The 25100-nt window shown below is 45.8% G+C and overlaps 1 protein-coding gene across 2 annotated transcripts in view; it reads left to right on the top strand.

Moving 5' to 3' along the window:
- Window positions 1-25100, top strand: part of LOC139277284 (macrophage-stimulating protein receptor-like) — a 211068-nt gene that overhangs the window by 156633 nt on the left and 29335 nt on the right. For both annotated transcript variants that reach the window (XM_070895548.1, XM_070895549.1), the window contains exons 9-13: window positions 1724-1894; window positions 4019-4112; window positions 8985-9200; window positions 12145-12288; window positions 14035-14191. In XM_070895548.1, the coding sequence (XP_070751649.1) occupies window positions 1724-1894; window positions 4019-4112; window positions 8985-9200; window positions 12145-12288; window positions 14035-14191 (782 nt within the window). The remainder of the gene's footprint in view (window positions 1-1723; window positions 1895-4018; window positions 4113-8984; window positions 9201-12144; window positions 12289-14034; window positions 14192-25100) is intronic.

Consider the following 25100-nt stretch of genomic DNA (forward strand, 5'->3'; position numbering starts at 1 on the left):
ATCAGTGTGGAACCTCAGCATAAAAGTACTCCACATTTGGCACAAGTTAACTTTTTGGTACAGTCGCAGGGATAGGAGGGGTGGTCTTTTGAGTTTGAAATGATGACGGATTGATGGGACTGAGCAATGGGAGCTTTACACCCCAGCTGGCCATGATTTACACAGCCAGAGATTGCTTGATGCTAACAAATCTCAGCTTGATCAGTACAAAAAATGCACCAATTTGTTTTTCGGAGTGACTCTTGCCAGCGAACCAGAAGCTGCGCAAAAGCATTCTATGCATAACTGTCAGGTCCCAAATTAAAAAAATAACTTTCAGCACAACAGACGGAGGGTGCAGAGCAGGTTGAGAGGAGATTTGATCGAGGTGTTCAAAATCATTCGGGGTCTGGACAGAGTAGATAGAGAGAAACTGTTCCCATTGACAGAAGGGTCGAGAACCAGAGGACACAGATTTAAGGTGATTGGCAGAAGAACCAAAGGCGACATGAGGAAAACCTTTTTTGCACAGCGAGTGGTTATGATCCGGAATGCACGGCCTGAGAGGGTGGTGGAGGCAGACTCAATCGTGGCTTTCAAAAGGGAATTGGATAAGTACCTGAAGGAAAAAAACATTGCATGGCTACGGGGAAAGGACAGGGGAGAGGGACTAGCTGAAGTGCTCTTACAGAGAGCCGGCACGGGCTCGATGGGCCGAATGGCCTCCTTCTGTGCTGTAACCATTCTATGATCTGAGCAGTGCTCTGGCCTCCCGGCTTTTTCACCAGCCCGCCCTCCTTCCCGGCTTTCCCACCAGCCCGCTCTCCTTCCCGGCTTATATAAATGTTCCTGGCTGTCTCTGCCAGCCCGCTCCCTTCACAGCTTTTTAAAAAATGATCCCAGCTTTCTCAACAACCCACCTCCCTTCTCGGCTTAAAAAACATTTTTTTTACGAACTCACTCCAGTGATGAACCGGCAGCGCGCATGCGCAGACCACTTCCGATTCACTGGCAGTATTCGCGTCCTCTCTTTTTTATAGCATACATTGACGTGTGCAGGCATCTGATTATCTCCTTTCTCATACTATCAAGAATCCAGGACCCTGAGGTTGCAGGAGCTCCTCCGTGATCAGAAAAAAGGCTTTGCTGTTGTCAGTGTTGTAAGGTGGCCATGAAAACATTATTTGAGCAGAACATAGGGACAGGACTAGGCCATTCAGCCCCTCGAGCCTGTTCCGCTGATCTGTATTCTAACTCCATCCGCCTGCCTTGGTTCCATAACACTTAATGCTCTTGCCTAACCAGAATCGATCACTCGTTAGTTTTTACATTTTCAGTTGACTCCCAGCCTCAAGAGCTTTTTTGGGAGAGAGTTCCAGATTCCAGAATGTAGGAGGACAGTGGGTTGATGAAGATAAAGCATGAACATCCCACGAACATTTGTAATATTTCCTGCTGTGTAACATCTGGAAAATAGAGCTTCTATTGATTTTTTTTTTTGCTGAATGCCCAAAAGTGGTTGACTCTTAACTGCCCTCTGAAATGGCCTAGCCAGGGCATTTAGGGATGGGCAATAAATGCTAGCCTTGTCAGCGATGCCCACATCCTGTGAACGAATTTTTAAAAAAAGTATTGAAACAAATAGTAACTGGGCTGTATATTTCTGTACAATATGGATTGCTTTAATTTTATCAAATGGCCTACTTTTTTCATCCTATATTTTGTACATATTTTTATCTGCCAGCAAAAATGATACTTCTATAAAATGCACAACTCCAAAAATGGATATGCTGAAGGAGGAACTTCCTATTGTGGTGATAGACTCTGCAAAGGCAGCAACTGAGGGTAACTTCAAGTTCCAGTACCGAAAGAATCCTGTCATCCTCGACATCTCCCCACACTGCAGCATCATGAGGTAAGCCACAGCCATTTAGCCATGTCTTGTGTGAGTGGCCCGGTCAGGCAATGAGGTAACACAAGGTTACCTGCTGTTGTTAGCGCTGTAAGACGTGCATGAAAAATTGCTTGAGCAGAACATAGGAACAGGAGGAGGCCATTCAACCCCTCGCACCTGTTCTGCCATTCAATTAGATAATGGCTGGTCTGTATCTTAATTTCCATCAACTGAAGCATTAAGCAATAGGATTACGTATGTTGAGGGGTAGGGGGAGCGTTTCCATGCCAGTGATTGTTTTGCATCGGGGAAAGCAGAAAGGGACGCTGGGGTCATAACTACAATATATGCACGTGTGGGGGGGGGTCATTCTTGACTTTGTGCGATAGTGTAAAACCGGTGATTTCCAAATGGAAATAAAAATCGGGAGTCATTTAAAACAGCCGCCATTACCTGTTTTACACAATCGCACAAACTCAAGGAAACCCCCATTGTGTTACCGGATTTCATTTTCTATTTGTGTGTGTGTGTGTTCTGCAATGAAAATTGATGTGTTTATTTGGAGAAAAAGGATGGAACTGTGCAGGGAATTGTGGGTGTGACCTTGCATAGAATTACACCAGTTCATGCCAATGTTTATGCTCCGCTCGAGCCTCCTACCATCCTTCCTCATCTAACTTGTTGGGCAGGACTCTCTGGGGGAAAAATTTGTCCCGTTAGCACCAGTAAATTACACTAATGTGGCATTGAGACCAGTACCGATAGGGCAAGGCGAATCCAGCGCTGTGCGCCAAATTGGGACCCCCCCCTCCCCCGCCCCCCCTTGCTGGTAACAGCCATCGTCAGGGACCTCAATGCTAGGGTGATGTCAATGAGTGTGCAACGCTCACCGAACGCCTGATTTCCCAAATTGCTTTTAGCTACTTACCTCACCACCTGGAGTAAACATCGACAGGGAGAGCTGGTGTGCAGCACCAGGAAGCTGGCTGCAGGGACGCTATTTAAAGGGATCATCAATAATCACTCGCACCTGTCAGATCAGTGCCGTTTCAGTGCCTTTTTGTTGGTTTCAGCTACTGCAACAGTTTCCTTGAGTAATTTCAAGGTTCATTTGTGTCGGGAGTCTTGTGGCTTGTGGCAAGTACAAAGCAACTACATTTATTCTTCAAAGATTTAAACTGCAACACTTGGTAAGATTAACGGGGGCTGTACTGGCATGCCACCTTGCCCTGCAGGTTTTACGGTGGAGGGAGCGTAGGCAGCAAGAAAGACGGGACCATGTTCGCAGAGGGAGGAGGAGGAGGATGAGGAGGAGGAAGAAGACGAGGAGGAAGAAGAGGAGAAACAGAAGGGAGGGAGGGGTCAGGCAGACAATTGGGCTTCCGGACGGGCAGTCCGTGATGTTGTGTGCTACCTCCCTCCACATAGTGCGGCAAGGGCCTCTTGACAGATGGTAAGTACAGGACTGCCCGCTTTCTCTCCAACGCTTGAATCAGTGCCTCCAAAGCTTCATGGGAAAACCTGCGGGCTCTCTCCCTGGGGCGATACCATGAGGATTTGTAATTAAGTGCTCCTTGTCCTTCTTGTAGTTGTTAAGGCAGCTGCACACCCAGCAATGCTGGGATTGGTATCACATTTTTGTCTCCTAGCACTCCTGTGAAGTGGGATGTTTTACTACTTTAAAGGCACTATATGAATACAAGTTGTTGTTGTGTAGGGTAAATGGCGATCGGCACACCAGCTGTGTAACTTTCTGCCCCTTTCCGATCCACTTCCTTGGCTCCTGCATGGAGGCGATGTGAAGAAATCTCAAAGTTTAAAAAAAAATCACTATACATATACACCCGCAGAGTAGTCACACACATGCAGTGATTGTTTACATTTGGGTTTCTGTTGAAGCATTTCTCAAGGTGAAGATCTTCACACTGTGGCAAATGACGATCTTCTCTTCACAGTCACGACTGAACAGTGTGACTGACAGACTGGTGATTACATCTCGGGGCAGAAAAAATGTTACTCAGCCTCCTGCCTCTGTTGTTTGTTTGGTTGTTTGCGCTACGCGTAAGTGTCTCTCTCTCTCTCTCTCCTGCATGCACTGTTTAATCCACTGGGCTTCCTGACAGTAAATGTTACTGCTTTCCACAGAGGCCTCAACATCACAATAAGTGGGACTAATTTGGACTCTGTGTATCAACCGAAGCTCGTATTTACTGACGAACATAATGAACTGTTTGAAAAGGTATGTTTTTAGATCAGAAATAAACTGTATTTCAATTTTATTTTCTCTCCATCTCCCTATCTCTTCCCCCAACCCCATCTCTTGCCCCTTAGACATAGGTAGGGCTGACCTTCAACCGTCAAGTCATGATTTACTTATGAATTGACAGCCCTATTGTCAGTATGAAAAGATTCCGGTGCTTTAAAGATTGAACAAACAAAATCAATTTCTGTCTGACAATATAAGATCAAAGAAGGAATCATTCCCAATACCTGCCACGTTGTTTGCTCCGACCCCCCAGGGCTGTGTAACCCAGGTGAGACCCTACCTCTCTCAAAGTCCATTGATTTTAACATCAGAACTCGACGAAATTTTCCAGGAACTAATATTTCTGAACTAGATTTTTGAACTAGAACATTTCATTCAATTTGCATCCAATTTCCACCCTTCCCCACCTTCACATAGTCCATCTCCAGCTCTTCCCTTCCCTTCCTCGACTTCTCTGTCTCCATTTTCGGGGCTAGACTATTGACAAACATTCACCAAAAGCCCACTGACTCCCACAGCTACCTGGACGACACTTCCTCCCACCCCGCATCCTGTAAGGACTCCATTCCATTCTCCTAGTTTCTCCGTCTCTGTCGCACCTGTTCTGACGACGCCACCTTCCACACGAGTGCCTCTGATATGTCTTCCTTTTTCCTCAACCGTGGTTAATCTCAACTGTGTCTGTTCGATTTCCCGCACTTCTGCTCTCACCCCTTCCTCTCCCTCTCGTAACCATGACAGGGTTCCACTTGTCCTCACCTTTCACCCCACCAGCCTCCATTTTCAATGGATCATCCTCCGCCATTTCCGCCATCTCCAGCTTGATCCCACCACCAATCACATCTTCCCCTCCCTTCCCCTCTCAGCATTCCGAAGAGAGCACTCCCTCCGTGACACCCTCGTCCATCCCGCAGTCACCCCCAGCACCCCCTTTGCTTCCCACGACATCTTCCTGTGCAAGCGCAGCACATGCAACACCTGCTGTTTTACCTCTCCCTTCCCACTATCCAGGGCCCAAAATACTCCTTCCAGGTGAAACAGCGATTTACTTGTACTTCTTTCAATTTAGTATACTGTATTCGCTGCTCACGATGCAGTCTTTTCTACACTGGGGAGACCAAACGCAGATTGGGTGACCGCTTTGCAGGACACCTCCATTCAGTCTGTAAGCGTGACCCTGAACTTCCGGTCGCCTGTCACTTCAATTCTCCGTTCCACTCCCACTCTTGTCAATCCATCTTCTGCCTCCTACATTGTTCCAATGAAGATCAATGCAAGGTCGAGGAACAGCATCTTATCTTTTGATTAGGCACTTTACAGCCTTCTGGACTCAACATTGAGTTCAACAATTTCAGACCAGAACCTCTGCCCATATTTTTTCCCTATTTTTAACACCCCCACTTTTTTTCTCTTTCCCACGGCAGCTGGTGATGATTCCGCCATTCACACCCCATCTAGACTGATCTTTAGTTTCTTAACATGACCCATTACATAGAAACATAGAAACATAGAAAATAGGTGCAGGAGTAGGCCATTCGGCCCTTCTAGCCTGCATCACCATTCAATGAGTTCATGGCTGAACATTCAACTTCAGTACCCCATTCCTGCTTTCTCGCCATACCCCTTGATCCCCCTAGTAGTAAGGACCTCATCTAACTCCTTTTTGAATATATTTAGTGAATTGGCCTCAACAACTTTCTGTGGTAGAGAATTCCACAGGTTCACCACTCTCTGGGTGAAGAAGTTCCTCCGCATCTCGGTCCTAAATGGCTTACCCCTTATCCTTAGACTGTGACCTCTGGTTCTGGACTTCCCCAACATTGGGAACATTCTTCCTGCATCTAACCTGTCTAACCCCGTCAGAATTTTAAATGTTTCTATGAGGTCCCCTCTCATTCTTCTGAACTCCAGTGAATACAAGCCCAGTTGATCCAGTCTTTCTTGATAGGTCAGTCCCGCCATCCCGGGAATCAGTCTGGTGAACCTTCGCTGCACTCCCTCAATAGCAAGAATGTCCTTCCTCAGGTTAGGAGACCAAAACTGTACACAATACTCCAGGTGTGGCCTCACCAATGCCCTGTACAACTGTAGCAACACCTCCCTGCCCCTGTACTCAAATCCCCTTGCTATGAAGGCCAACATGCCATTTGCTTTCTTAACCGCCTGCTGCACCTGCATGCCAACCTTCAATGACTGATGTACCATGACACCCAGGTCTCTTTGCACTCCCCTTTTCCTAATCTGTCACCATTCAGATAATAGCCTGTCTCTCTGTTTTTATCACCAAAGTGGATAACCTCACATTTATCCACATTATACTTCATCTGCCATGCATTTGCCCACTCACCTAATCTATCCAAGTCGCTCTGCAGCCTCACAGCATCCTCCTCGCAGCTCACACTGCCACCCAACTTAGTGTCATCCGCAAATTTGGAGATACTACATTAAATCCCCTCATCTAAATCATTAATGTACAGTGTAAACAGCTGGGGCCCCAGCACAGAACCTTGCGGTACCCCACTAGTCACTGCCTGCCATTCTGAAAAGTACCCATTTACTCCTACTCTTTGCTTCCTGTCTGACAACCAGTTCTCAATCCATGTCAGTACACTACCCCCAATCCCATGTGCTCTAACTTTGCACATCAATCTCTTGTGTGGGACCTTGTCGAACGCCTTCTGAAAGTCCAAATATACCACATCAACTGGTTCTACCTTATCCACTCTACTGGAAACATCCTCAAAAAATTCCAGAAGATTTGTCAAGCATGATTTCCCTTTCACAAATCCATGCTGACTTGGACCTATCATGTCACCTCTTTCCAAATGCACTGCTATGACATCCTTAATAATTGATTCCATCATTTTACCCACTACCGATGTCAGGCTGACCGGTCTATAATTCCCTGTTTTCTCTCTCCCTCCTTTTTTAAAAAGTGGGGTTACATTGGCTACCCTCCACTCCATAGGAACTGATCCAGAGTCAATGGAATGTTGGAAAATGACTGTCAACGCATCCACTATTTCCAAGGCCACCTCCTTAAGTACTCTGGGATGCAGTCCATCAGGCCCTGGGGATTTATCGGCCTTCAATCCCATCAATTTCCCCAACACAATTTCCCGGCTAATAAGGATTTCCCTCAGTTCCTCCTCCTTACTAGACCCCCCGACCCCTTTTATAACCGGAAGGTTGTTCGTGTCCTCCTTCGTGAATACCGAACCAAAGTACTTGTTCAATTGGTCCGCCATTTCTTTGTTCCCCGTTATGACTTCCCCTGATTCTGACTGCAGGGGACCTACGTTTGTCTTTACTAACCTTTTTCTCTTTACATATCTATAGAAACTTTTGCAATCCGTCTTAATGTTCCCTGCAAGCTTCTTCTCATACTCCATTTTCCCTGCCCTAATCAAACCCTTTGTCCTCCTCTGCTGAGTTCTAAATTTCTCCCAGTCCCCAGGTTCGCTGCTATTTCTGGCCAATTTGTATGCCACTTCCTTGGCTTTAATACTATCCCTGATTTCCCTTGATAGCCACGGTTGAGCCACCTTCCCTTTTTTATTTTTACGCCAGACAGGAATGTACAATTGTTGTAGTTCATCCATGCGGTCTCTAAATGTCTGCCATTGCCCATCCACAGTCAACCCCTTAAGTATCATTCGCCAATCCATCCCAGCCAATTCACGCCTCATACCTTCAAAGTTAGCCTTCTTTAAGTTCTGGACCATGGTCTCTGAATTAACTGTTTCATTCTCCATCCCAATCCATCTCATTTTGCCCATCATCCCTTTTGTCTCTTAAATCTCTTCTGCCTTCCACCCTATCACAGACCTTCCCTTTTGTTCTTCCCTCCCCTCCCCCTTTCACTGCTCCTGCAGTTCCTTAAGAATCTGTTATATCTCAAACTTTTCCAGTTCTGATGAACGTCACCGATCCGAAACGTTAACTCTGTTTCCCTCCACAGACGCTGCTTGACCTGCTGAGATTTCCAGCATTTTCAGTTTTTATTTCAAAATCCAGCATCCCCAGTATTTTGCTTTTGAAATATTTCCAAAGCTTTTCAGCCCCACCTTCGTGCAACATTGTAATCTCCGTCACTGTGAGGAACACCACAGTGGATCTGCTGCTGAAGTTTGTGCGGCAAGAATTTTTCACTGATGGCATTCAAATCTGCTTTGAGTCATGGGAGAAATAAACTTAGTAATGAGAATGGTTAAAGAAGATGCTCAGTATCATATCCTGTGACAAATCTTGTGACTTTCTACCAAGCCAAGTGCAGCTCAAGTTGCTGTAAAGCATTGTAATTTGGCATAAATAGTCTCCTTGGCTGTAAAATGCATAGGATACGTTAAAGTCAACTAAACAGGTCTCTCCCATCCCTTTTTTTATCTCTTTCTCTCTCTCTTTCTCTTTATTTCTCTCTTTCTCTCGCTCACTCTCTCTTACTCTCACTCTCCTTCGCTCTTTCTCGTTCTCCCTTTCTTTTTATCTTTCTCTTTTCCCCTCATTCTCTCACTCTCTCTCTTTCACTCTTTTTCTCTCTCTGTCTCTGACTCTGTCTCTGTCTCTCATTCTCTTTTTCTCTCTCTCTCTCTTTCTCTCTCTCGTTCTCTTTTTCTCTCTCTCTCTTTTTCTCTCTCTTTCTCTCCTAAGAACATAACGCTTGGAATGAGAAAAAGCCATCCTGCTGTTCCATCCACAGCCCCGGAATTGGAGGTACTCTCTCACCTTTTCTTTTCCCTTACTTCCCCCACCCAGGATCTTTGTGCTCTCTGCCAGACTCCCATGTGAATCAGATAACACTATTAATATTTGTGCAATCCTGAATACCCTTCCTCTTACCGGCAGGCATGTGATCCGCCAGACTCTGCGGAGACAATGACCTGCCAGACCCCTCCGATTCAGGAAGATGAAGCAGAAGGAATGCTGACTGTGATTATGGATGGTGTGCAGAACCTCAAGTCGTTTGAGATGGAATATAAGCCGAACTATGAGGTTATTCCATTTGAAGATGATGAGCAAATATGCAAGCTAACCAAGGGTGAAGATGAGATTGAGTTACATGTGAGTTGAAGATTTTGGTTCCTCAGCTCCCATGAGAAAATGTGAAAATGATTTATGTCTGGTTAGCATACAAATGTAAATTGCAATCTGTACCCTTGGGTGTGTTACTTAAAAAGAAACTTATGACTGTGAATGTCAGTGGGTGATCAAGTAATGCAACTTGGAGCGTTACGTGGAAAGATAATGGCGTATAAACCAAATGCGAGATTAACTGGGCTGCTTGCTTACGCATCGCCCAGTACATGGCTCAGCAGTGAGATTGCTGGAGTTCCACAGGCGGGTCACAAAGGGGACGAACTGCCCTCCGCCCAAACGGGGCGCGTCTTCCATTTTTGAAGTGACAATCTGGGGAAATTCAGCTCTTTGGGATTTTTTTGGATGTGGGGTCATCAGCATGGCGGAAGTGTGGTCGGGTCAAAATGGCCGTCACTCCGAGTCATCAGCGTGACACGGACGTGCTGCACCGCGCTGATGCGTCACAACGTCTCTCCCCTTCAGTTAAAGGGGAGGGCCGCTGTGAGCTCGGCAGCCACTTTAGTGACAAACACTGGGCCACCAGTGATGGTTTCGGGATACCAGGCTGCTTGTTGATGGCCCGGCCGAACCCATGGCCATCATTATCGGGCCGACCTGGCAGTCATCCGATAATTAAAATAAAATGGCGGCCGCGGCAGTGCACCCTCCCCTTTAAGGGTGGACGCGCCGCCCAGTCTCAAGAAGCTTCCCACCGGGAAAAGCTGTTGGGGGCACCGAGCGGCGGCTGATCCACGCTCCCGCAGGGCAATTTACCGCGGGGCAATTTCCCCAGCCCATCGGGCCAAACTTCCTCTCAGGTTCCTCACCCTAGCACTGACCTCACATCATTCTCCAGTTTCTCTCTGATCTCCCCGCACTCATCTTGTCCATGAGACCAACTTCTTGCTCCCTCAACCCTATTCCCACCGTACTGCTGACCACCCAACAACTTTTTCTGGCTCCCATGTTAGCTGACATTGTTAACGTTCTCTCTCCTCATGTACTGTCCCTCTCTCCCTCAAATCTGCCGTCATCATCCCTGTCCTCAAAAAAACAATCCTCAACCTCTCCGTCCTTGCAAACTACCGGCCCATCTCCAGCCTCCCTTTCCTCTCCAAAGTCCTTGAACGTGTTTTCATCTCCCAAATCCGTACCCATCTTTCCCGCAACTCCATGTTTGAATCCCTCCAATTCTGTTTCCGCGCCTGCCACGGTACCGAAATGGCTCTCATCAAAGTCACAAATGACATCCTTTGTGACTGTGACAAAGGTTATCTATCCCTCTTCATCCTTCTTGCCTTGTCCACAGCCTTTGGTCTACGCCTCTCCACCGTTGTCCAGCTGGGTGGGACTGCAGTCGCCTGGTTACATTCGTATTTACCGAATCGTAGCCAGAAAATCACCTGCAATGGCGTCTCTTCCTATTCCCACATCGTCACCTCTGGTGTACCCCAAGGATTTATCCTTGGCCCCTTCCTATTTCTCATCTACATTCTGCCCCTTGGCGACATTATCTGAAAACACAGTGTCAGTTTCCACATGTACGTTGATGACACCCAGCTCTACCTCACTACCACTTCTCTCAACCCCTTCGCTGTATTAAATTGTCAGACTGTTTGTCCGACATCCAGTTCTGGATGAGCAGCAATTTTCTCCAATTAAATATTGGGAAGACCGAAGCTATTGTTTTCGGTCTCCGCCACAAATTCTGTTCCCTAACCACTGACTCCATCTCTCTCCCTAGCATCTGTCAGAGGCTGAACCACAATGTTCACAGCCTTGGTATTATATTTGACCCTGAAATAAGCTTCCAACTACATATCCGGAGCATAACTAAGACCGCTTATTTCCATCTCCGTAACATTGCCCGTCTCGGCCCTTGCCTCAGCTCATCCACTGCTGAAACCCACATCCATGCCTTTGTTACCTCTAGACTTGGCTATTCCACCACACTCCTGGCTGGCCTCCCACATTCTACCCTATCCAAAACTCGGCTGCCCATGTCTTAACTCGCACCAAGTCCTGCTCACCCATCAACCCTGTGCTCACTGACCTACATTGGCTCCCGGTTAAGCAACACCTCGATTTCAAAATTCTCATCCTTGTTTTCAAATCCCTTCATGCTCCCCACCCCTCCCTATCTCTATAACCTCCTCCAGCCCCACAATCCCTTGAGATGTCTGCGCTCCTCTAATTCTGCCTTCTTGAGCATCCTGAGTATAATCGCTCAACCATTGGCGACCATGCCTTCTGTTGCCTAGGCCCTAAGCTCTGGAATTTCCTGCCTACACCTCTCTACCTCTTTACTTTCTGCTGGAGCGGGTTTGTTAAAAAAAAAATTAAATGCCGGGAGGAAGCGGGCTGTGAGGAAAAATGCCGGGAGAGAACGGGCTGCTTCAAAAATGCTCTGTTCCGGTTCCAGATCAATGTTCAGTGCACTTCTGTGCCGCTTCCGGCCGTTGGCAGCAGTCACTCCATTTCCAGAATGCCTATTTCAAGCATGGAGCTGAGGACGGGGAAAAGAAGTTTTTTTGTACAAGTTGGAGTTCCCTTATCCGGGACTCCCTTATCTGTCATCACCCCTCGTCCAGCATGATTCCGGTGGGCCGGGGGTGCATGCGCAGAACGCGGCTGACCTCCACCCTGACCTTGGGGCCGTGCCAATACTCGGCCCGCTGACACTTCCTTTGCAGCCCGCCCCCCCCCCCCCCCGACCTCAGGCCGTTGACCTCCCCTCATCCGGCAAAATCCCTTATTGGGCACAGGCCAGGTCCCCAGGGTGCCGGATAAGGGAGGGTCAACCTATACTTAAAACGAGAGTGGATTTTCATTTTGCTGGCAGTGTGGGAGAAGATTGAGAGGCAAACGGTTTGTGTTTGTTCGGCAACTTCCTTTTAATATGATTTTCTTTTTTTTTCTATGGAGACAGCACGTAATGTTGCTCAAGTTGAAGGACTGCTTGAATGTGACTCTTGTTGTGGGAGATGAGATCTGTGATGCAAAAGTACTGGTACAAGAAATTATCTGCCGGATCCAAACTGAACTAATTCCCAGTGAAGGACTTCCTGTCAAGGTTTGCAAATTGAACAATGTAACTCTCTAACCGGGGAATGTTTTCAACTCCCGGTTTTCTAGCAAAATTTCAAGCATCTTCTTTATAGACACATTTAGGATTTGGGTTCATAAAAGGCCACACGACCCCCATCATGCTGTTATAGGAGGGGAGCTAAGCAGAGGTTGGGTTCCTTCCCCGTGCCCTTCCTCCAGAGGTGAAACAGGGAAGGTCAGAGGGCAAGCTGATGCCAGGCACTTCATGGCAGCTGGTCCTGTGGCATTGTGGGAAGTGTAATGCATTTGCGTCCTGGGTAATTTGCTTAAGAATTCATAGCAACACATTGCTATTAAGAACTAGTTGGTTTATTAACAAAGGTTTAACAATCACACTACACATTACCAGTTCATCCACTAGGCTCACAACTGCATACCTCATCGTGGATGACCTAGACCCAACTGACTGGGGTTTTATTGAATCATGTAAACATCACATGACTGGCTAAGCCACTCACAATGCAACAGCTCCACAAACCTATGAGCATCCTCACATGTACATACATTACAGGAGCAGGAAACAAGCGATTCGCCTGCTCCCTTGGTCAAGATGTCTCTTGACAAAGCATTCCTAAAATGGTGGAGCTTGAACTTGATTGGTACATTGTACTCATAATTCAAAGTCATTTTATTCAAGTTATCTGATAGTTCAATTTTATTTCAGCATTATGTTAGTAACATCGATTATTTCAAATTACTGGGCAATCAAACCTTTAATTAGTGCAAAATTAAAGAACAACTTTGAATTACCAGAAGAAGACTGAATCTTTTCATTTCTATGTTTGGGGAATGGATTACAATTTAAGAATACCAGAGGGTATGGTGGCATAGTGGTTATGTTACTGGACTAGTAATCCAGAGGCCTGGATTAATGATACAGAGATGTGAGTTCAAATTCTACCAGGGTAGCTGAGGAATTTAAATTCAGTTAATTAACTAAATCTGGACTAAAAAGCTAGTGTCAGTAATAGTGACCATGAAACTACAGGATTGTTGTAAAAACCTATTTAGGGAAGGAAATCTGCCGCCTTTACCCGGTCTGGCCTATAAATGACACCAGACCCACGGCAATGTGGTTGACTCTTAACTGCCCTCTGAAATGGCCTAGCAAGCCCCTCAGTTGTACCAAACTGTTACGACAAAGCCAGCACTGTGGGAGTACCACAGGGCCACAAGGACTGCAGCGGTTCAAGGTGGCAGCTCACCACCAACTTCTCAAGAGCAATTAGGGATGGGCAATAAATGCCAGACTTGCCAACGATGCCCAGATCCCGAGAAACAAGGCCATTCAGGTTACTAGAACTCACATCTCTAATACCAAACCCCCCCCTCCCCCCAGCAACCAAACTAAGAGAGTCGTTAGAATGTGAAACTTGCTACCACATATAGTTGAGGCGAATAGCAAATATGCATTTAAGGGGATGCTCGATAATCATCTGAGGGAGAAAGGAATATGCTGACAGGGTTCGATGAAAAGGGCTTGTGTGGAGCATAAACACTCGTGTGTTGTAAAGTCTGTGTAATTCTATGTAACATAGAAATTTGAACTACCCTGATGTTTTCATTGTTGCTACCTTGCCTGACAGATTGTTCCAGCCGTTTCAGGTCAGAAATTTCAACTACTCATAGCTAGTGGGTGGAAAATTTAGCCCTTATAATTTTCTGTCAAGACAACCTGATCTTATTGTTCTTTTCTCATTTGTACCCTTAGCTGTGGGTGAACAAGGTGGAGTACTTCATTGGCTATGTCATCTATGTCGACGAAAGTGTCAATACAATCGTGGGAATTATTATTGGCACCATTGTGTTTTTGCTGGCTGCAGTCATTTTGATTGTTGTGATGGTGATATACAGGAAGAAAAGTAAAGGTAACTCTGCTGCTTTTTTGCTTTTTCTAACAGCGCTGACTCATCCATGACTACAGTTCCAGGGTTGCCAGCCAATCGCCTGTATCCCAGTCAATATGAGGGACAGGGAGGTGGGATGTGGGAGGGGAGGGGAAGAGGCCATTTGCTAATAGTTTGGTGAAGGCTGAGGTAGCGGTTGGGGAAGAAAGAAGGAATAAAAAATTCCACGCTGGAAAAGCGGTGACCTCACTTGATATCATCACAGGAGCTTCCCCTGTAACATTATTAAAACAGTTTTATTGTAAAACAACAACAACTTGTATTTATGTAGCGCCTTTTAACATAGTAAAACGTCCCAAGGCACTTCACAGATGTATTATGAAACAAAAACATTTGACACCAAGCCTCATAAGGAGATATTAAGGCAGATGGCCAAAAGCTTGGTCAAAGAGGCAGGTTTTAAGGAGCGTCTTAAAGGAGGAAAGGGAGGTGGAGATGTTTAAGGAGGGAGTTCCAGAGCTTGGGGCCTAGGCAGTTGAAGGCACGGCCACCAATGGTTGGGCGATTAAATTCAGGGATGCTCAAGAGGGCAAAATCATAAAGTACGTCAACCATTTGCCCATTCTTTATGTGTGAGTCTAGATAGAGTGCTGACAAACGATTAGACTGTGTTGGCATTTCAAGTCAAGTCAGGTCCTCGTCTCCCCTGATATTGACACACACGTGCCTTCCAGCAGCGGTTATTAGATAAAGATTGGGGAAGAGAAACTCTAACTAATTATTTTATTGCAAGGGGGATGGAGTATAAAAGTAGGGAAGTCCTGCAACAACTGTACAGGGTGTTGGCGAGACCACATCTGGAGTACTGCGTAAGGAGGTATATAATTACATTGGAGGCAGTTCAGAGAAAGTTCACTAGGTTGATTCCTGAGATGAAAGGGTTGTCGTATGAAGGAAGATTGAGCAGGTTGGGCCTGTACACATTAGAGTTTAGAAGACTGAGAGGTGATCTTATTGAAACATATAAGATTATGGGGGGGCTTGACAGGGTAGATGCAGAGAGGATGTTTCCCCTCGTGGGAGAATCAAGAACTAGGGGCATAGTCTCAGAATAAGGGGGTTGCCCATTTAAAATGGAGTTAAGGAATTTCTTTTCTCAGAGGGTCGTGAATCTTTGGAATTCTCTGCCCCAGAGAGCTGTGCAGGCTGGGTCATTCAATATATTTAAGGTAGAGATAGACAGATTTTTGAACGATAAGAGAGTCAAGGGTTATTGGGAGCGAGCAGGGAAGTGGAGTTAAGGCCAAGATAAGATCAGCCATGTTCTTATTGAATGGCGGAGCAGGCTCGAAGGGCCAAATGGTCTACTCCTGCTCCTATTTCTTATAATTACCTATTTTTAAAAATTCCCTCCCTAGACCTGGGACACGAACGCCGTTTGATCACCGATTGCAGCACCTGAAGTGTTGCCTTGGCTGAGATTGGCGAACTCAGTACAGGTCTGGAATAAATCTTGCAATGTTCTGGTATGTATGGCACAGTACTAGACCAGGCACTGTCTCCACAAATTAGCCCATTGTGGGAGCTTTCCTGCCATTTTTTCAATGGTTGCATGCAGTCAGAATCAGGGGAAGTTATAATAGGGAACAAAGAAATGGCATACCAATTGAACAAGTACTTTGGTTCGGTATTCACTAAGGAGGACACAAACAACCTTCCAGATATAAAAGGGGTCAGAGGGTAAGAAGGAGGAACTGAGGGAAATCCTTATTAGTCGGGAAATTGTGTTGGGGAAATTGATGGGATTGAAGGCCGATAAATCCCCAGGGCCTGATGGTCTGCATCCCAGAGTATTTAAGGAGGTGGCCTTGCAAATAGCGGATGCATTGACAGTGATTTCACAACATTCCATAGACTCTGGATCAATTCCTATGGAGTGGAGGGTAGCCAATGTAATCCCACTTTTTAAAAAAGGAGGGAGAGAGAAAACAGGGAATTATAGACCGATCAACCTGACATCGGTAGTGGGTAAAATGATGGAATCAATTATTAAGGATGTCATAGCAGCGCATTTGGAAAGAGGTGACATGAAAGAGGTGGATTTGTGAAAGGGAAATCATGCTTGACAAATCTTCTGGAATTTTTTGAGGCTGTTTCAAGTAGAGTGGACAAGGGAGAATCAGTTGATGTGGTGTATTTGGACTTTCAGAAGGCTTTCGACAAGGTCCCACACAAGAGATTAATGTGCAAAGTTAAAGCACATGGGATTGGGGGTAGTGTGCTGACGTGGATTGAGAACTGGTTGGCAGACAGGAAACAAAGAGTAGGAGTAAATGTGTACTTTTCAGAATGCCAGGCAGTGACTAGTGGGGTAGCGCAAGGTTCTGTGCTGGGGCCCCAGCTGTTTACATTGTACATTAATGATTTAGACGAGGGGATTAAATGTAGTATCTCCAAATTTGCGGATAACACTAAGTTGGGTGGCAGTGTGCGCTGCGAGGAGGATGCTATGAGGCTGCAGAGTGACTTGGATAGGTTAGGTGAGTGGGCAAATGCATGGCAGATGAAGTATAATGTGGATAAATGTGAGGTTATCCACTTTTGTGGTAAAAACAGAGAGCCAGCTATTATCTGAACGGTGACAGATTAGGAAAAGGGGAGGTGCAACGAGACCTGGATGTCAAGGTACATCAGTCATTGAAGGTTGGCATGCAGGTACAGCAGGCGGTTAACAAGGCATGTTGGCCTTCATAGCGAGGGGATTTGAGTACAGGGGCAGGGAGGTGTTACTACAGTTGTACAGGGCCTTGGTGAAGCCATACCTAGAGTATTGTGTACAGTTTTGGTCTCCTAACTTGAGGAAGGACATTCTTGCTATTGAGGGAGTGCAGTGAAGGTTCACCAGACTGATTCCTGGGATGGCGGGACTGACATATCAAGAAAGACTGGATCAACTGGGCTTGTATTCACTGGAGTTCAGAAGAATGAGAGGGGATCACATAGAAACGTTTAAAATTTTGATGGGTTTAGACAGGTTAGATGCAGGAAGAATGTTCCCAATGTTAGGGAAGTCCAGAACCAGGGGTCACAGTCTAAGGATAAGGGGTAAGCCATTTAGGACCGAGATGAGGAGAAACTTCTTCACCCAGAGAGTGGTGAACCTGTGGAATTCTCTACCACAGAAAGTTGTTGAAGCCAATTCACTAAATATATTCAAAAAGGAGTTAGATGTAGTCCTTATTACTAGGGGGATCAAGGGGTATGGCGAGAAAGCAGAAATGGGTTACTGAAGTTGCATGTTCAGCCATGAACTCACTGAATGGCGATGCAGGCTCGAATGGCCAGATGGCTTAATCCTGCACCTATTTTCTATGTTTCTATGTTTCTATGTTTCTATGTTTCTAACCATGTACAGTTGATGTGCAAGGCCTACATGCATGTAATTGGAGACATTGACCGAATTAATGATTGATAGTCGGATGTGTCACAGTTATATCAGCTGCGTTGTTGAAATCTAAGGTCTCTACCCTTTCGAAAGCATAAATTTTGCTCAGTGATGCAGTGTGTGCTGGTGGGACACTGGTTTCATTAGTTTGTGTAGTCATCAGCAAGCAATTAGGAAAGCAAAAGGTCTTTTAGCTTTTGTTACAAAGAAATTTGAGTATAAGAGTAAAAACAGCTTAAGACAATTATACAGGGCATTGGTGAAGCCACACCTGGAGTATTGTGTACAGTTCTAAGAATATAATAAACAGGAGCGGCCTGCTCCACCATTCAATAAGATCATGGCTGATCTGATCATGGGCTCAACTCCACTTCCCTGCCCGTTCCCCATAACCTTTTACCCTCAAAAATCTGTCTATCTCTGCCTTAAATATATTCAGTGACCCAGCCTCCACAGCTCCCTGGGACAGAGAATTCCAAAGATTTATAACCCTCTGAGTGAAGAAATTCCTCCTCATCTCAGTTTTAAATGGGTGACCCCTTATTCTAAAACTAATCCCCCTAGTTCTAGATTCCGCCATGAGTGGAAACATCCTCTCTGCATCTACCTTGTCGAGCCCCCTCATTATCTTATATGTTTCAATAAGATCACCTCTCATTCTTCTGAACTCCAATGAGTACAGGCCCAACCTGCTCAATCTATCTTCATAAGTCAACCCCTTCACCTCAGGAATCAACCGAGTGAACCTTTTCTGAATTGCCTCCAATGGAAGTATATCCCTCCGTAAATAAGGAGACCAAAACTGTATGCAGTACTCTCGGTGTTACTTCACCAATACCCTGTACAATTGTAGCAGGACTTCTCTGCTTTTATACTCTATCCCCCTTGCAATAAAGGCCAACATTCTATTTGCCTTCCTGATTACTTGCTGTATTGCATACTAACCTTTTGTGTTTCATGCACAAGGACTCCCAGGTTCCTCTGTACTGCAGCATTTTGTAATTTTTATCCATTTAAATAATAATTTGCTTTTTTTATTTTTTCTGCCAAAGTGAATAACCTCACAATTTCCCACATTATACTCCATCTGCCAAATTCTTGCCCACTCATTTAGCCTGTCTATGGGCTAGATTTTCCACTTGTGCTTATCACCCAAAAACGGGCGTTATTTCCGATGTGGCCGGTAAAAAAAGATTTTCAGATCGCCAGCTTCTCGCCCATTCTCAAAGCACCTAGTCTCCATTTTTAAAAATGGCCATTACCATGAGTGATATGAAATGGGCGGTAGCGTTAAATCTCGCTGACCTTCTGCCGTAAAGTGTCGCCGTCCTCAGCATGGCAACGCTCGATTCCTGCGGTTCAAGAGGTCACGGGTCATCATGACATGCGCAGAAGAGGAGACAGAGAGAGAGAGGGAACTCAGAGGGATTGAAAGCGTGTGTGACTGTGGTGTGTGCTTGTTTGGCTGTTGTGGAAGGCATGAGGGAGATTCACCAGCAGCAAAAAGCCTACTAAGCACCAAGAACATAGTTGGCACCGAGTTTTTGTCAACAATTAAGATATAACATGGAAGGGATGGTGGAGGCCCTGGAGCTGGTAGCCAGGAACACTGGTGGCAGAGGGCTCCCAGTGGTCCCGGAGCGCGGCACTGCACCCCAAGTTGCCGCACCCCCATTGCCAACCCACACATGAGAGCCAGCAGCAACATCTTGCTTCTGGCTCGGAGCACAATCCCACCTCGGGACCGTCCTCTGCTGTATCCGTCCAAGCAGCGTTTCGGACATCATCACCCTCCTCCCCCCCTCCGCAATGAAGCATTGCCTGAGAACCTCCTCGATAAGGCGGCTTGGAGTCAGGAGGGGAAGGGGTAGAGGTGGGAAGGAGAAGCGTGGGGTGGGGGGGACGGGGTGAAGGGTTGGTTTTTACAGAAATACTGATGATTTCAAACAAATGTTTGGTTTAAATGTTTTTTATTTAACAAAACCTTGTTGTGCATTGGCTCAGATAGCTGCACTGTTACATGCTGGTGATTCCTTAACATCAAAGGGTATAATGACTTAACTTTAATCAACTTAAACTTTAACTGTCACCAAGGTGATGCCCACCATTGATGTATCACCTGTACACCCAGCAGTGTGTCAGCTTTGTAAATAACACCAACGTTCTTTCAGGTAAAGCAATCATTGATGAGCTCCTGACGTAAGGCTCTTGCAGCTATCATGCCACCACAGGCCCTTTCATACGGTCTACAGGGGGGCGAAGGCATGGCTTCAGCATCAGCCTGATTGTCTGGGCCGATGTCAGTATCCGTCTCCTCGTCCTCCTCTTCCCCTCTCTGATGAGGTGGACTGTCAGACTCATCAGGCAATTCTTGTCCCCTCCTGATAGCCAAGTTGTGCAGCATGGAGCACACCACCACGAATTGAGCTACCTGCTCAGGTTGGTATTGGAGGTTGCCTCCTGAGTGGTCCAGGTATCTAAAGCGCTGCTTAAGCACTCCAATAGTTTACTCACAATATTTCGAGTGGCTCTGTGGCTCTCATTGTATCGGCTCTTGGCTTCGGTGTCACACAGGAGGGTCATCAGCCAGGTGGCAAGGCCATATCCTTTGTCACCAAGCATCCAGCATTGACCTTGTGGCTGATTGTTAAACAAGTCAGATACAGTGCTCTTACGCAGGATGTGAGCATCATGGATGTTGCCCGGAAATTGAGCATTCACTACCAGTATAATTTGCTGGTGGTCAACAACCAGTTGGACATTCAGGGAGTGGAATCCCTTGCAGTTCCTGAAAACCTCTGCATCCTGAAAAGGTGCTCGCATCGCTATGTGCGTACAGTCTTTTTCTCCCTGCACCTTGGGGAAGTTTGCAATTCTGGAGAATCCTAGAGCCCTCTCAATCTGTGCCTCCCTGGTCATAGGGAATCTGATAAAGTCCATCCTGTGTGCGTACAGGGCTTTGGTGACCTGTCTAATGCAGCCATGTGTGGCATGCTGAGAAAGTCAACAAATGTTGCCAGCTATGGCCTGAAAAGAAACCGAGGCATAGAACGACAGTGCCGCGGTGACTTTGATCTCAACAGACAGTGTAGTACTGATGGTACTGGCAGGCTGCAGATCTCCCTTTATGAGCAGGCGTACCTCAGTGATAACCTCTTTGTGGAAGCGCAGTCTCCGAAGGCAGGTGGTGTCAGGCAAGTTGAGGTAAGACTGCTTCTCCCTGTACTTGTGGGGGGTGTAACATCTGGTCCTCCTCATCAGTCTGGCACATCTTACATTGAGCACATAATGCTGTGGAGCGTACCTTCGGTGATCTCGAGTCTGCTGCATGTAATTGTTCATCGAGAGAGGGTGAGAAAGGACAGGACCCATGGAAGTATCTCTCTGTTTTCCACCAATTGGTCACAAACAATGAATGTCCCGATGAAGACACCTATTCAATTCCAATTGGTTACAGTATGGTCAAGATGTTTGTACAGATGATCACATCAACTCCAACGATCTCCAGAGTACTTCTGAGCTCCCCCAAGGTTGAAGCACAGCAGCCTTTTAAAGGATGCGACATGTGATATAGAACATGATGTCCATAACGCTGTGATTAGTTCTGATTAGTTCCACTTTTTATGGGCATTTTTTGGGGCGAGCGATACTGTGGGTGATATGTGTGCGAGGTGGTGAAAGTGATGCTGGGAGATTGCATGGCCGCTAGTTTCGGTAAATATGCTCTTGACGACAAAAAAAAGTGGGCGGACGGTATTACTGAATCTCGGCGTTAAATCAGTGTGGAAATTAACGCTGGACGATATTATGGGCGTAGATTTCGTCCATTCTGATGATTCCTCCCAAAGAAAGTGGGCGGGCGGTATTATTTTTTCCTGGCGTTAAGCACATGGGGAAAGTAACGCTCGGTGATAAGTTTCCGAAAAATGGGTAAATGGGCAATATCTGGGCGCTTTACGTATTTTCAGCAGTAAAATGGGCATTAAGTGGACGTTAAGCTTGCAAACAAACTGGAGGTTCTAGCCCCATATCCCTTTGCAGATTTTTTGTGTCCACCTCACAACTTGCTTTCGCACCCATTTGTTATCATCAGCAAACTTGGCTACATTACAGTCCGTCCCTTCATCCAAGTCATTAACATAGATTGTAAATAGTTGAGGCCCCAGCATCGATCCCTGTGGCACCCCACTAGTTACTGTTTGCCAACCAGAACATGACCCATTTATCCCGATTCTCTGTTTTCTGTTAGATAGTTAATCCTCTATCAATACTAATATATTACTCCCAAACCCGTGAACTTTTATCTTGTGCACCTTTTATGAAATCCAAATACACCATATCCACTGGTTCCCCCTTATCCACCCTACTCGTTACATCCTCAAAGAACTCCAACAAATTTGTCAAACATGATTTCTCTTTCATAAAACCGTGCTGTCTCTGCTTGACTAAATTATGCTTTTCCAAATGTCCTGCTACTGCTTCCTTAATAATGGACTTCAGCATTTTCCCAACGACAGATGTTGGGTTAACTGATCTATAGTTTATTACTTTCTGTCTGCCTCCTTTTTTAAATAGGGGCATTACATTTATGGTTTTCCAATCCGCAGAATGCACGGAATTTTGGTAGGTTACAACCAATGCATCCACTATCTCTGCAGCCACTTCTTTTAAGACCCTAGGATGTAAGCCATCAGATCCAGGAGACTTTTCCACCTTTAGCCCTATTATTTTACTGAATACTTCTTCTTTAGTGACAGTGATTGTTTTAAGTTCCTCCCTCCCTATAGCCACTTGATTATCCATTATTGGTTTTCAGTGTCTTCTACTGTGAAGACCGATACAAAATATTTGTTCAACGTCTCTGCCATTTCCCTGTTCTCCATTATTAATTCCACAGCCTCATCCTCTAAGGGACCAACGTTTACTTTAGCCACTCTCTTCCTTTTTATATACCTGCAGAAACTCTTACTATCTTTTTTTATGTTTCTTGCTAGTTTACTTTCATAATCTATCTTCCCTCTCTTTATTATTTTTTTAGTCGTTCTTTGCTCGTTTTTAAAAGTTTCCCAATCCTCTGGCCTCCCACTAATCTTGGCCACTTTGTATGCCATTGTTTTCAATTTGATACCATCCTTTATTTCCTTAGTTTGCCAAGGATGGTTCTCCCTTCTCTTAATGTCTTTCCTTCTGATTGGAATATATTTTTGTTGACAGTTATGAAATAGCTCCTTAAATGTCTGCCACTGCTCATCAACCGTTTTGCACTTTAATCTGTTTTCCCAGTCTCCTTACCTAAAGAAAGACATACTTGCCTTAGAGGAAGTGCAACAGAGCTTTACTAGAGTAGTTCCTGGGATGGGGGGATTGCCCTATGAGGAGAGCTTGAGTAGACTAGGCCTATAATTCCCTATATTCCGGCATGGACTGGTAGGGCCAAATAGCATGGTTCTGTGCCATATATCCTATGTAGTTTAGAAGAATGAGAGGTGATCTAATTGAAACATAGAACATTTTTAAGGGGCTTGACAGGGTTAATGCTGAGAAAATGTTTCCCTTGGCTGGAGTATCTCGAACACAGGATCACAGTCTCAGAATAAAGGGTCAATCCATTTAGGACTGAGATGAGGAGAAATATCTTCACTCAAAAGGTTGTGAATCTTTGGAATTTTCTACCCCAGAGAGCTGTGGATGCTCAGTCGTTGAGTATATTCAAGACAGAGGTCAATACATTTTTGGGAATGAAAGGTATTAAGGAATATGGGGCTAGTGCAGGAAGGTGGAGTTCAGGTAGAAGATCAGCCATGATCTTGTGGAATGGTGGAGCAGGCTCGAAGGCCCAATGGCATACTCCTGTTCCTAATTCTTATGTTCTCATCTGAGCCATTGGTGAGGTGCTGAGCACATATCCAATATCCCTGAGGAGAAGGGGAATTTAGGTGCGTGAGCAAGGCCAGCATTTATTGCCCATCCCTAATTGTCCTTGAGAAGGTGGTGGTGAGCCACCTTCACGAACAGCTGCATTCCATGATACTTTGCTGTAGCAGTTTGGTACAACTGAGTGGCTTGCTTGACCATTTCAGAGGGCAGGTAAGAGTCAAGCTACACCATCTCCAGTGTGCCAGCGCAGCCCTTGGAAGAGTGTGTTTGAAGATCAGGCCCTCAAATCTGGCACCAAGCTTATGGTCTACCGGGCAATAGTGAAACCCGCCCTCCTATATGGCTCAGAGATGTGGACCATATACAGTAGACACCTCAAAGCACTGGAGAAATAATACCAGCGCTGCCTCCGCAAGATCCTGCAAATCCACTGGGAGGATAGACGCACCAACGTCAATGTTCTCGATCAGGTCAACATCCCCAACATCGAAGCACTGACCACACTTGACCAGCTCTGTTGGACGGGCCACATCGTCCGCATGCCCGACACGAGACTCCCAAAGCAACTCCGACATGCCAAGCAAGCTCCAGGTGGGCAGAGGAAATGTTTCAAGAACACCCTCAAAGCCTCCTTGATAAAGTGCAACATCCCCACTGACACCTGGGAGTCCCTGGTGAAAGACCGCCCTAAGTGGAGGAAGAGCATCCGGGAGGCCACTGAGCACCTTGAGTCTCGTCACCGAGAGCATGCAGAAATCAAGCGCAGGCAGCGGAAGGAGCATGTGGCAAACCAGACTCCCCACCCACCCTTTCCTTCAACCACTGTCTGTCCCACCTGTGACAGAGACTGTAATTCCTGTGTTGGACTGTACAGTCACCTTAGAACTCACTTTTAGAATAGAAGCAAGTCTTCCTCGATTTCGAGGGTCTGTCTATGATGATGATGATGACATTGCTGTAGGTCTGGAGTCACAACCGGGTAAGGGTGGCAGATTTCCTTTCACGAAAGGACATTAGTGAACCAAAATGGTTTTTACAACAATCCAGTAATATCATGCTCACCATTCCTGACACTAGCTTTTTATTCCAGATTTATTTAACGCATTGAATATAAATTCCGCAGCTGCCGTGGTGGGATTTGAACTCACGTCTCCGGATCATTAGTTCAGGCCTCTGGGTTATTAGTCCAGTAACACAACCATACCATGGTATGGGGAACCTAGCACATCCCCAACTTTAATCGCTCCACTGGTGGCCATGTCTTCAGTTGCCGAGGCCCTAAGCTCTGGAATTGCATCCCTAAACCGCCTCTCGCGCTACCATTAAGACTCTCCTTAAAATCTACCTCTTTGACCAAGCTTTTGGTCACCTATCCTAATATCTCCTTATGTGACTCAGTGTCAAATCTTGTTTGATAACGCTTCTGTGAAGCGCCTTGGAATGTTTTTACTATGTTAAAGGTGGTAAATAAATACAAGTTGTTGTTTATTATTTTACAGTTAGATGCATTTATAATGGTACAGGCAAGCCCCTGTGATGACAGAAAGTAAGGTCACCTCTTTTCCACCCTGGGACTTGTAATTCTTTCTTTCCCTGACTCCATTACCA

The sequence above is a fragment of the Pristiophorus japonicus genome, chromosome 12, assembly GCF_044704955.1.
Source record: "Pristiophorus japonicus isolate sPriJap1 chromosome 12, sPriJap1.hap1, whole genome shotgun sequence".
Taxonomy (NCBI): domain Eukaryota; kingdom Metazoa; phylum Chordata; class Chondrichthyes; family Pristiophoridae; genus Pristiophorus; species Pristiophorus japonicus.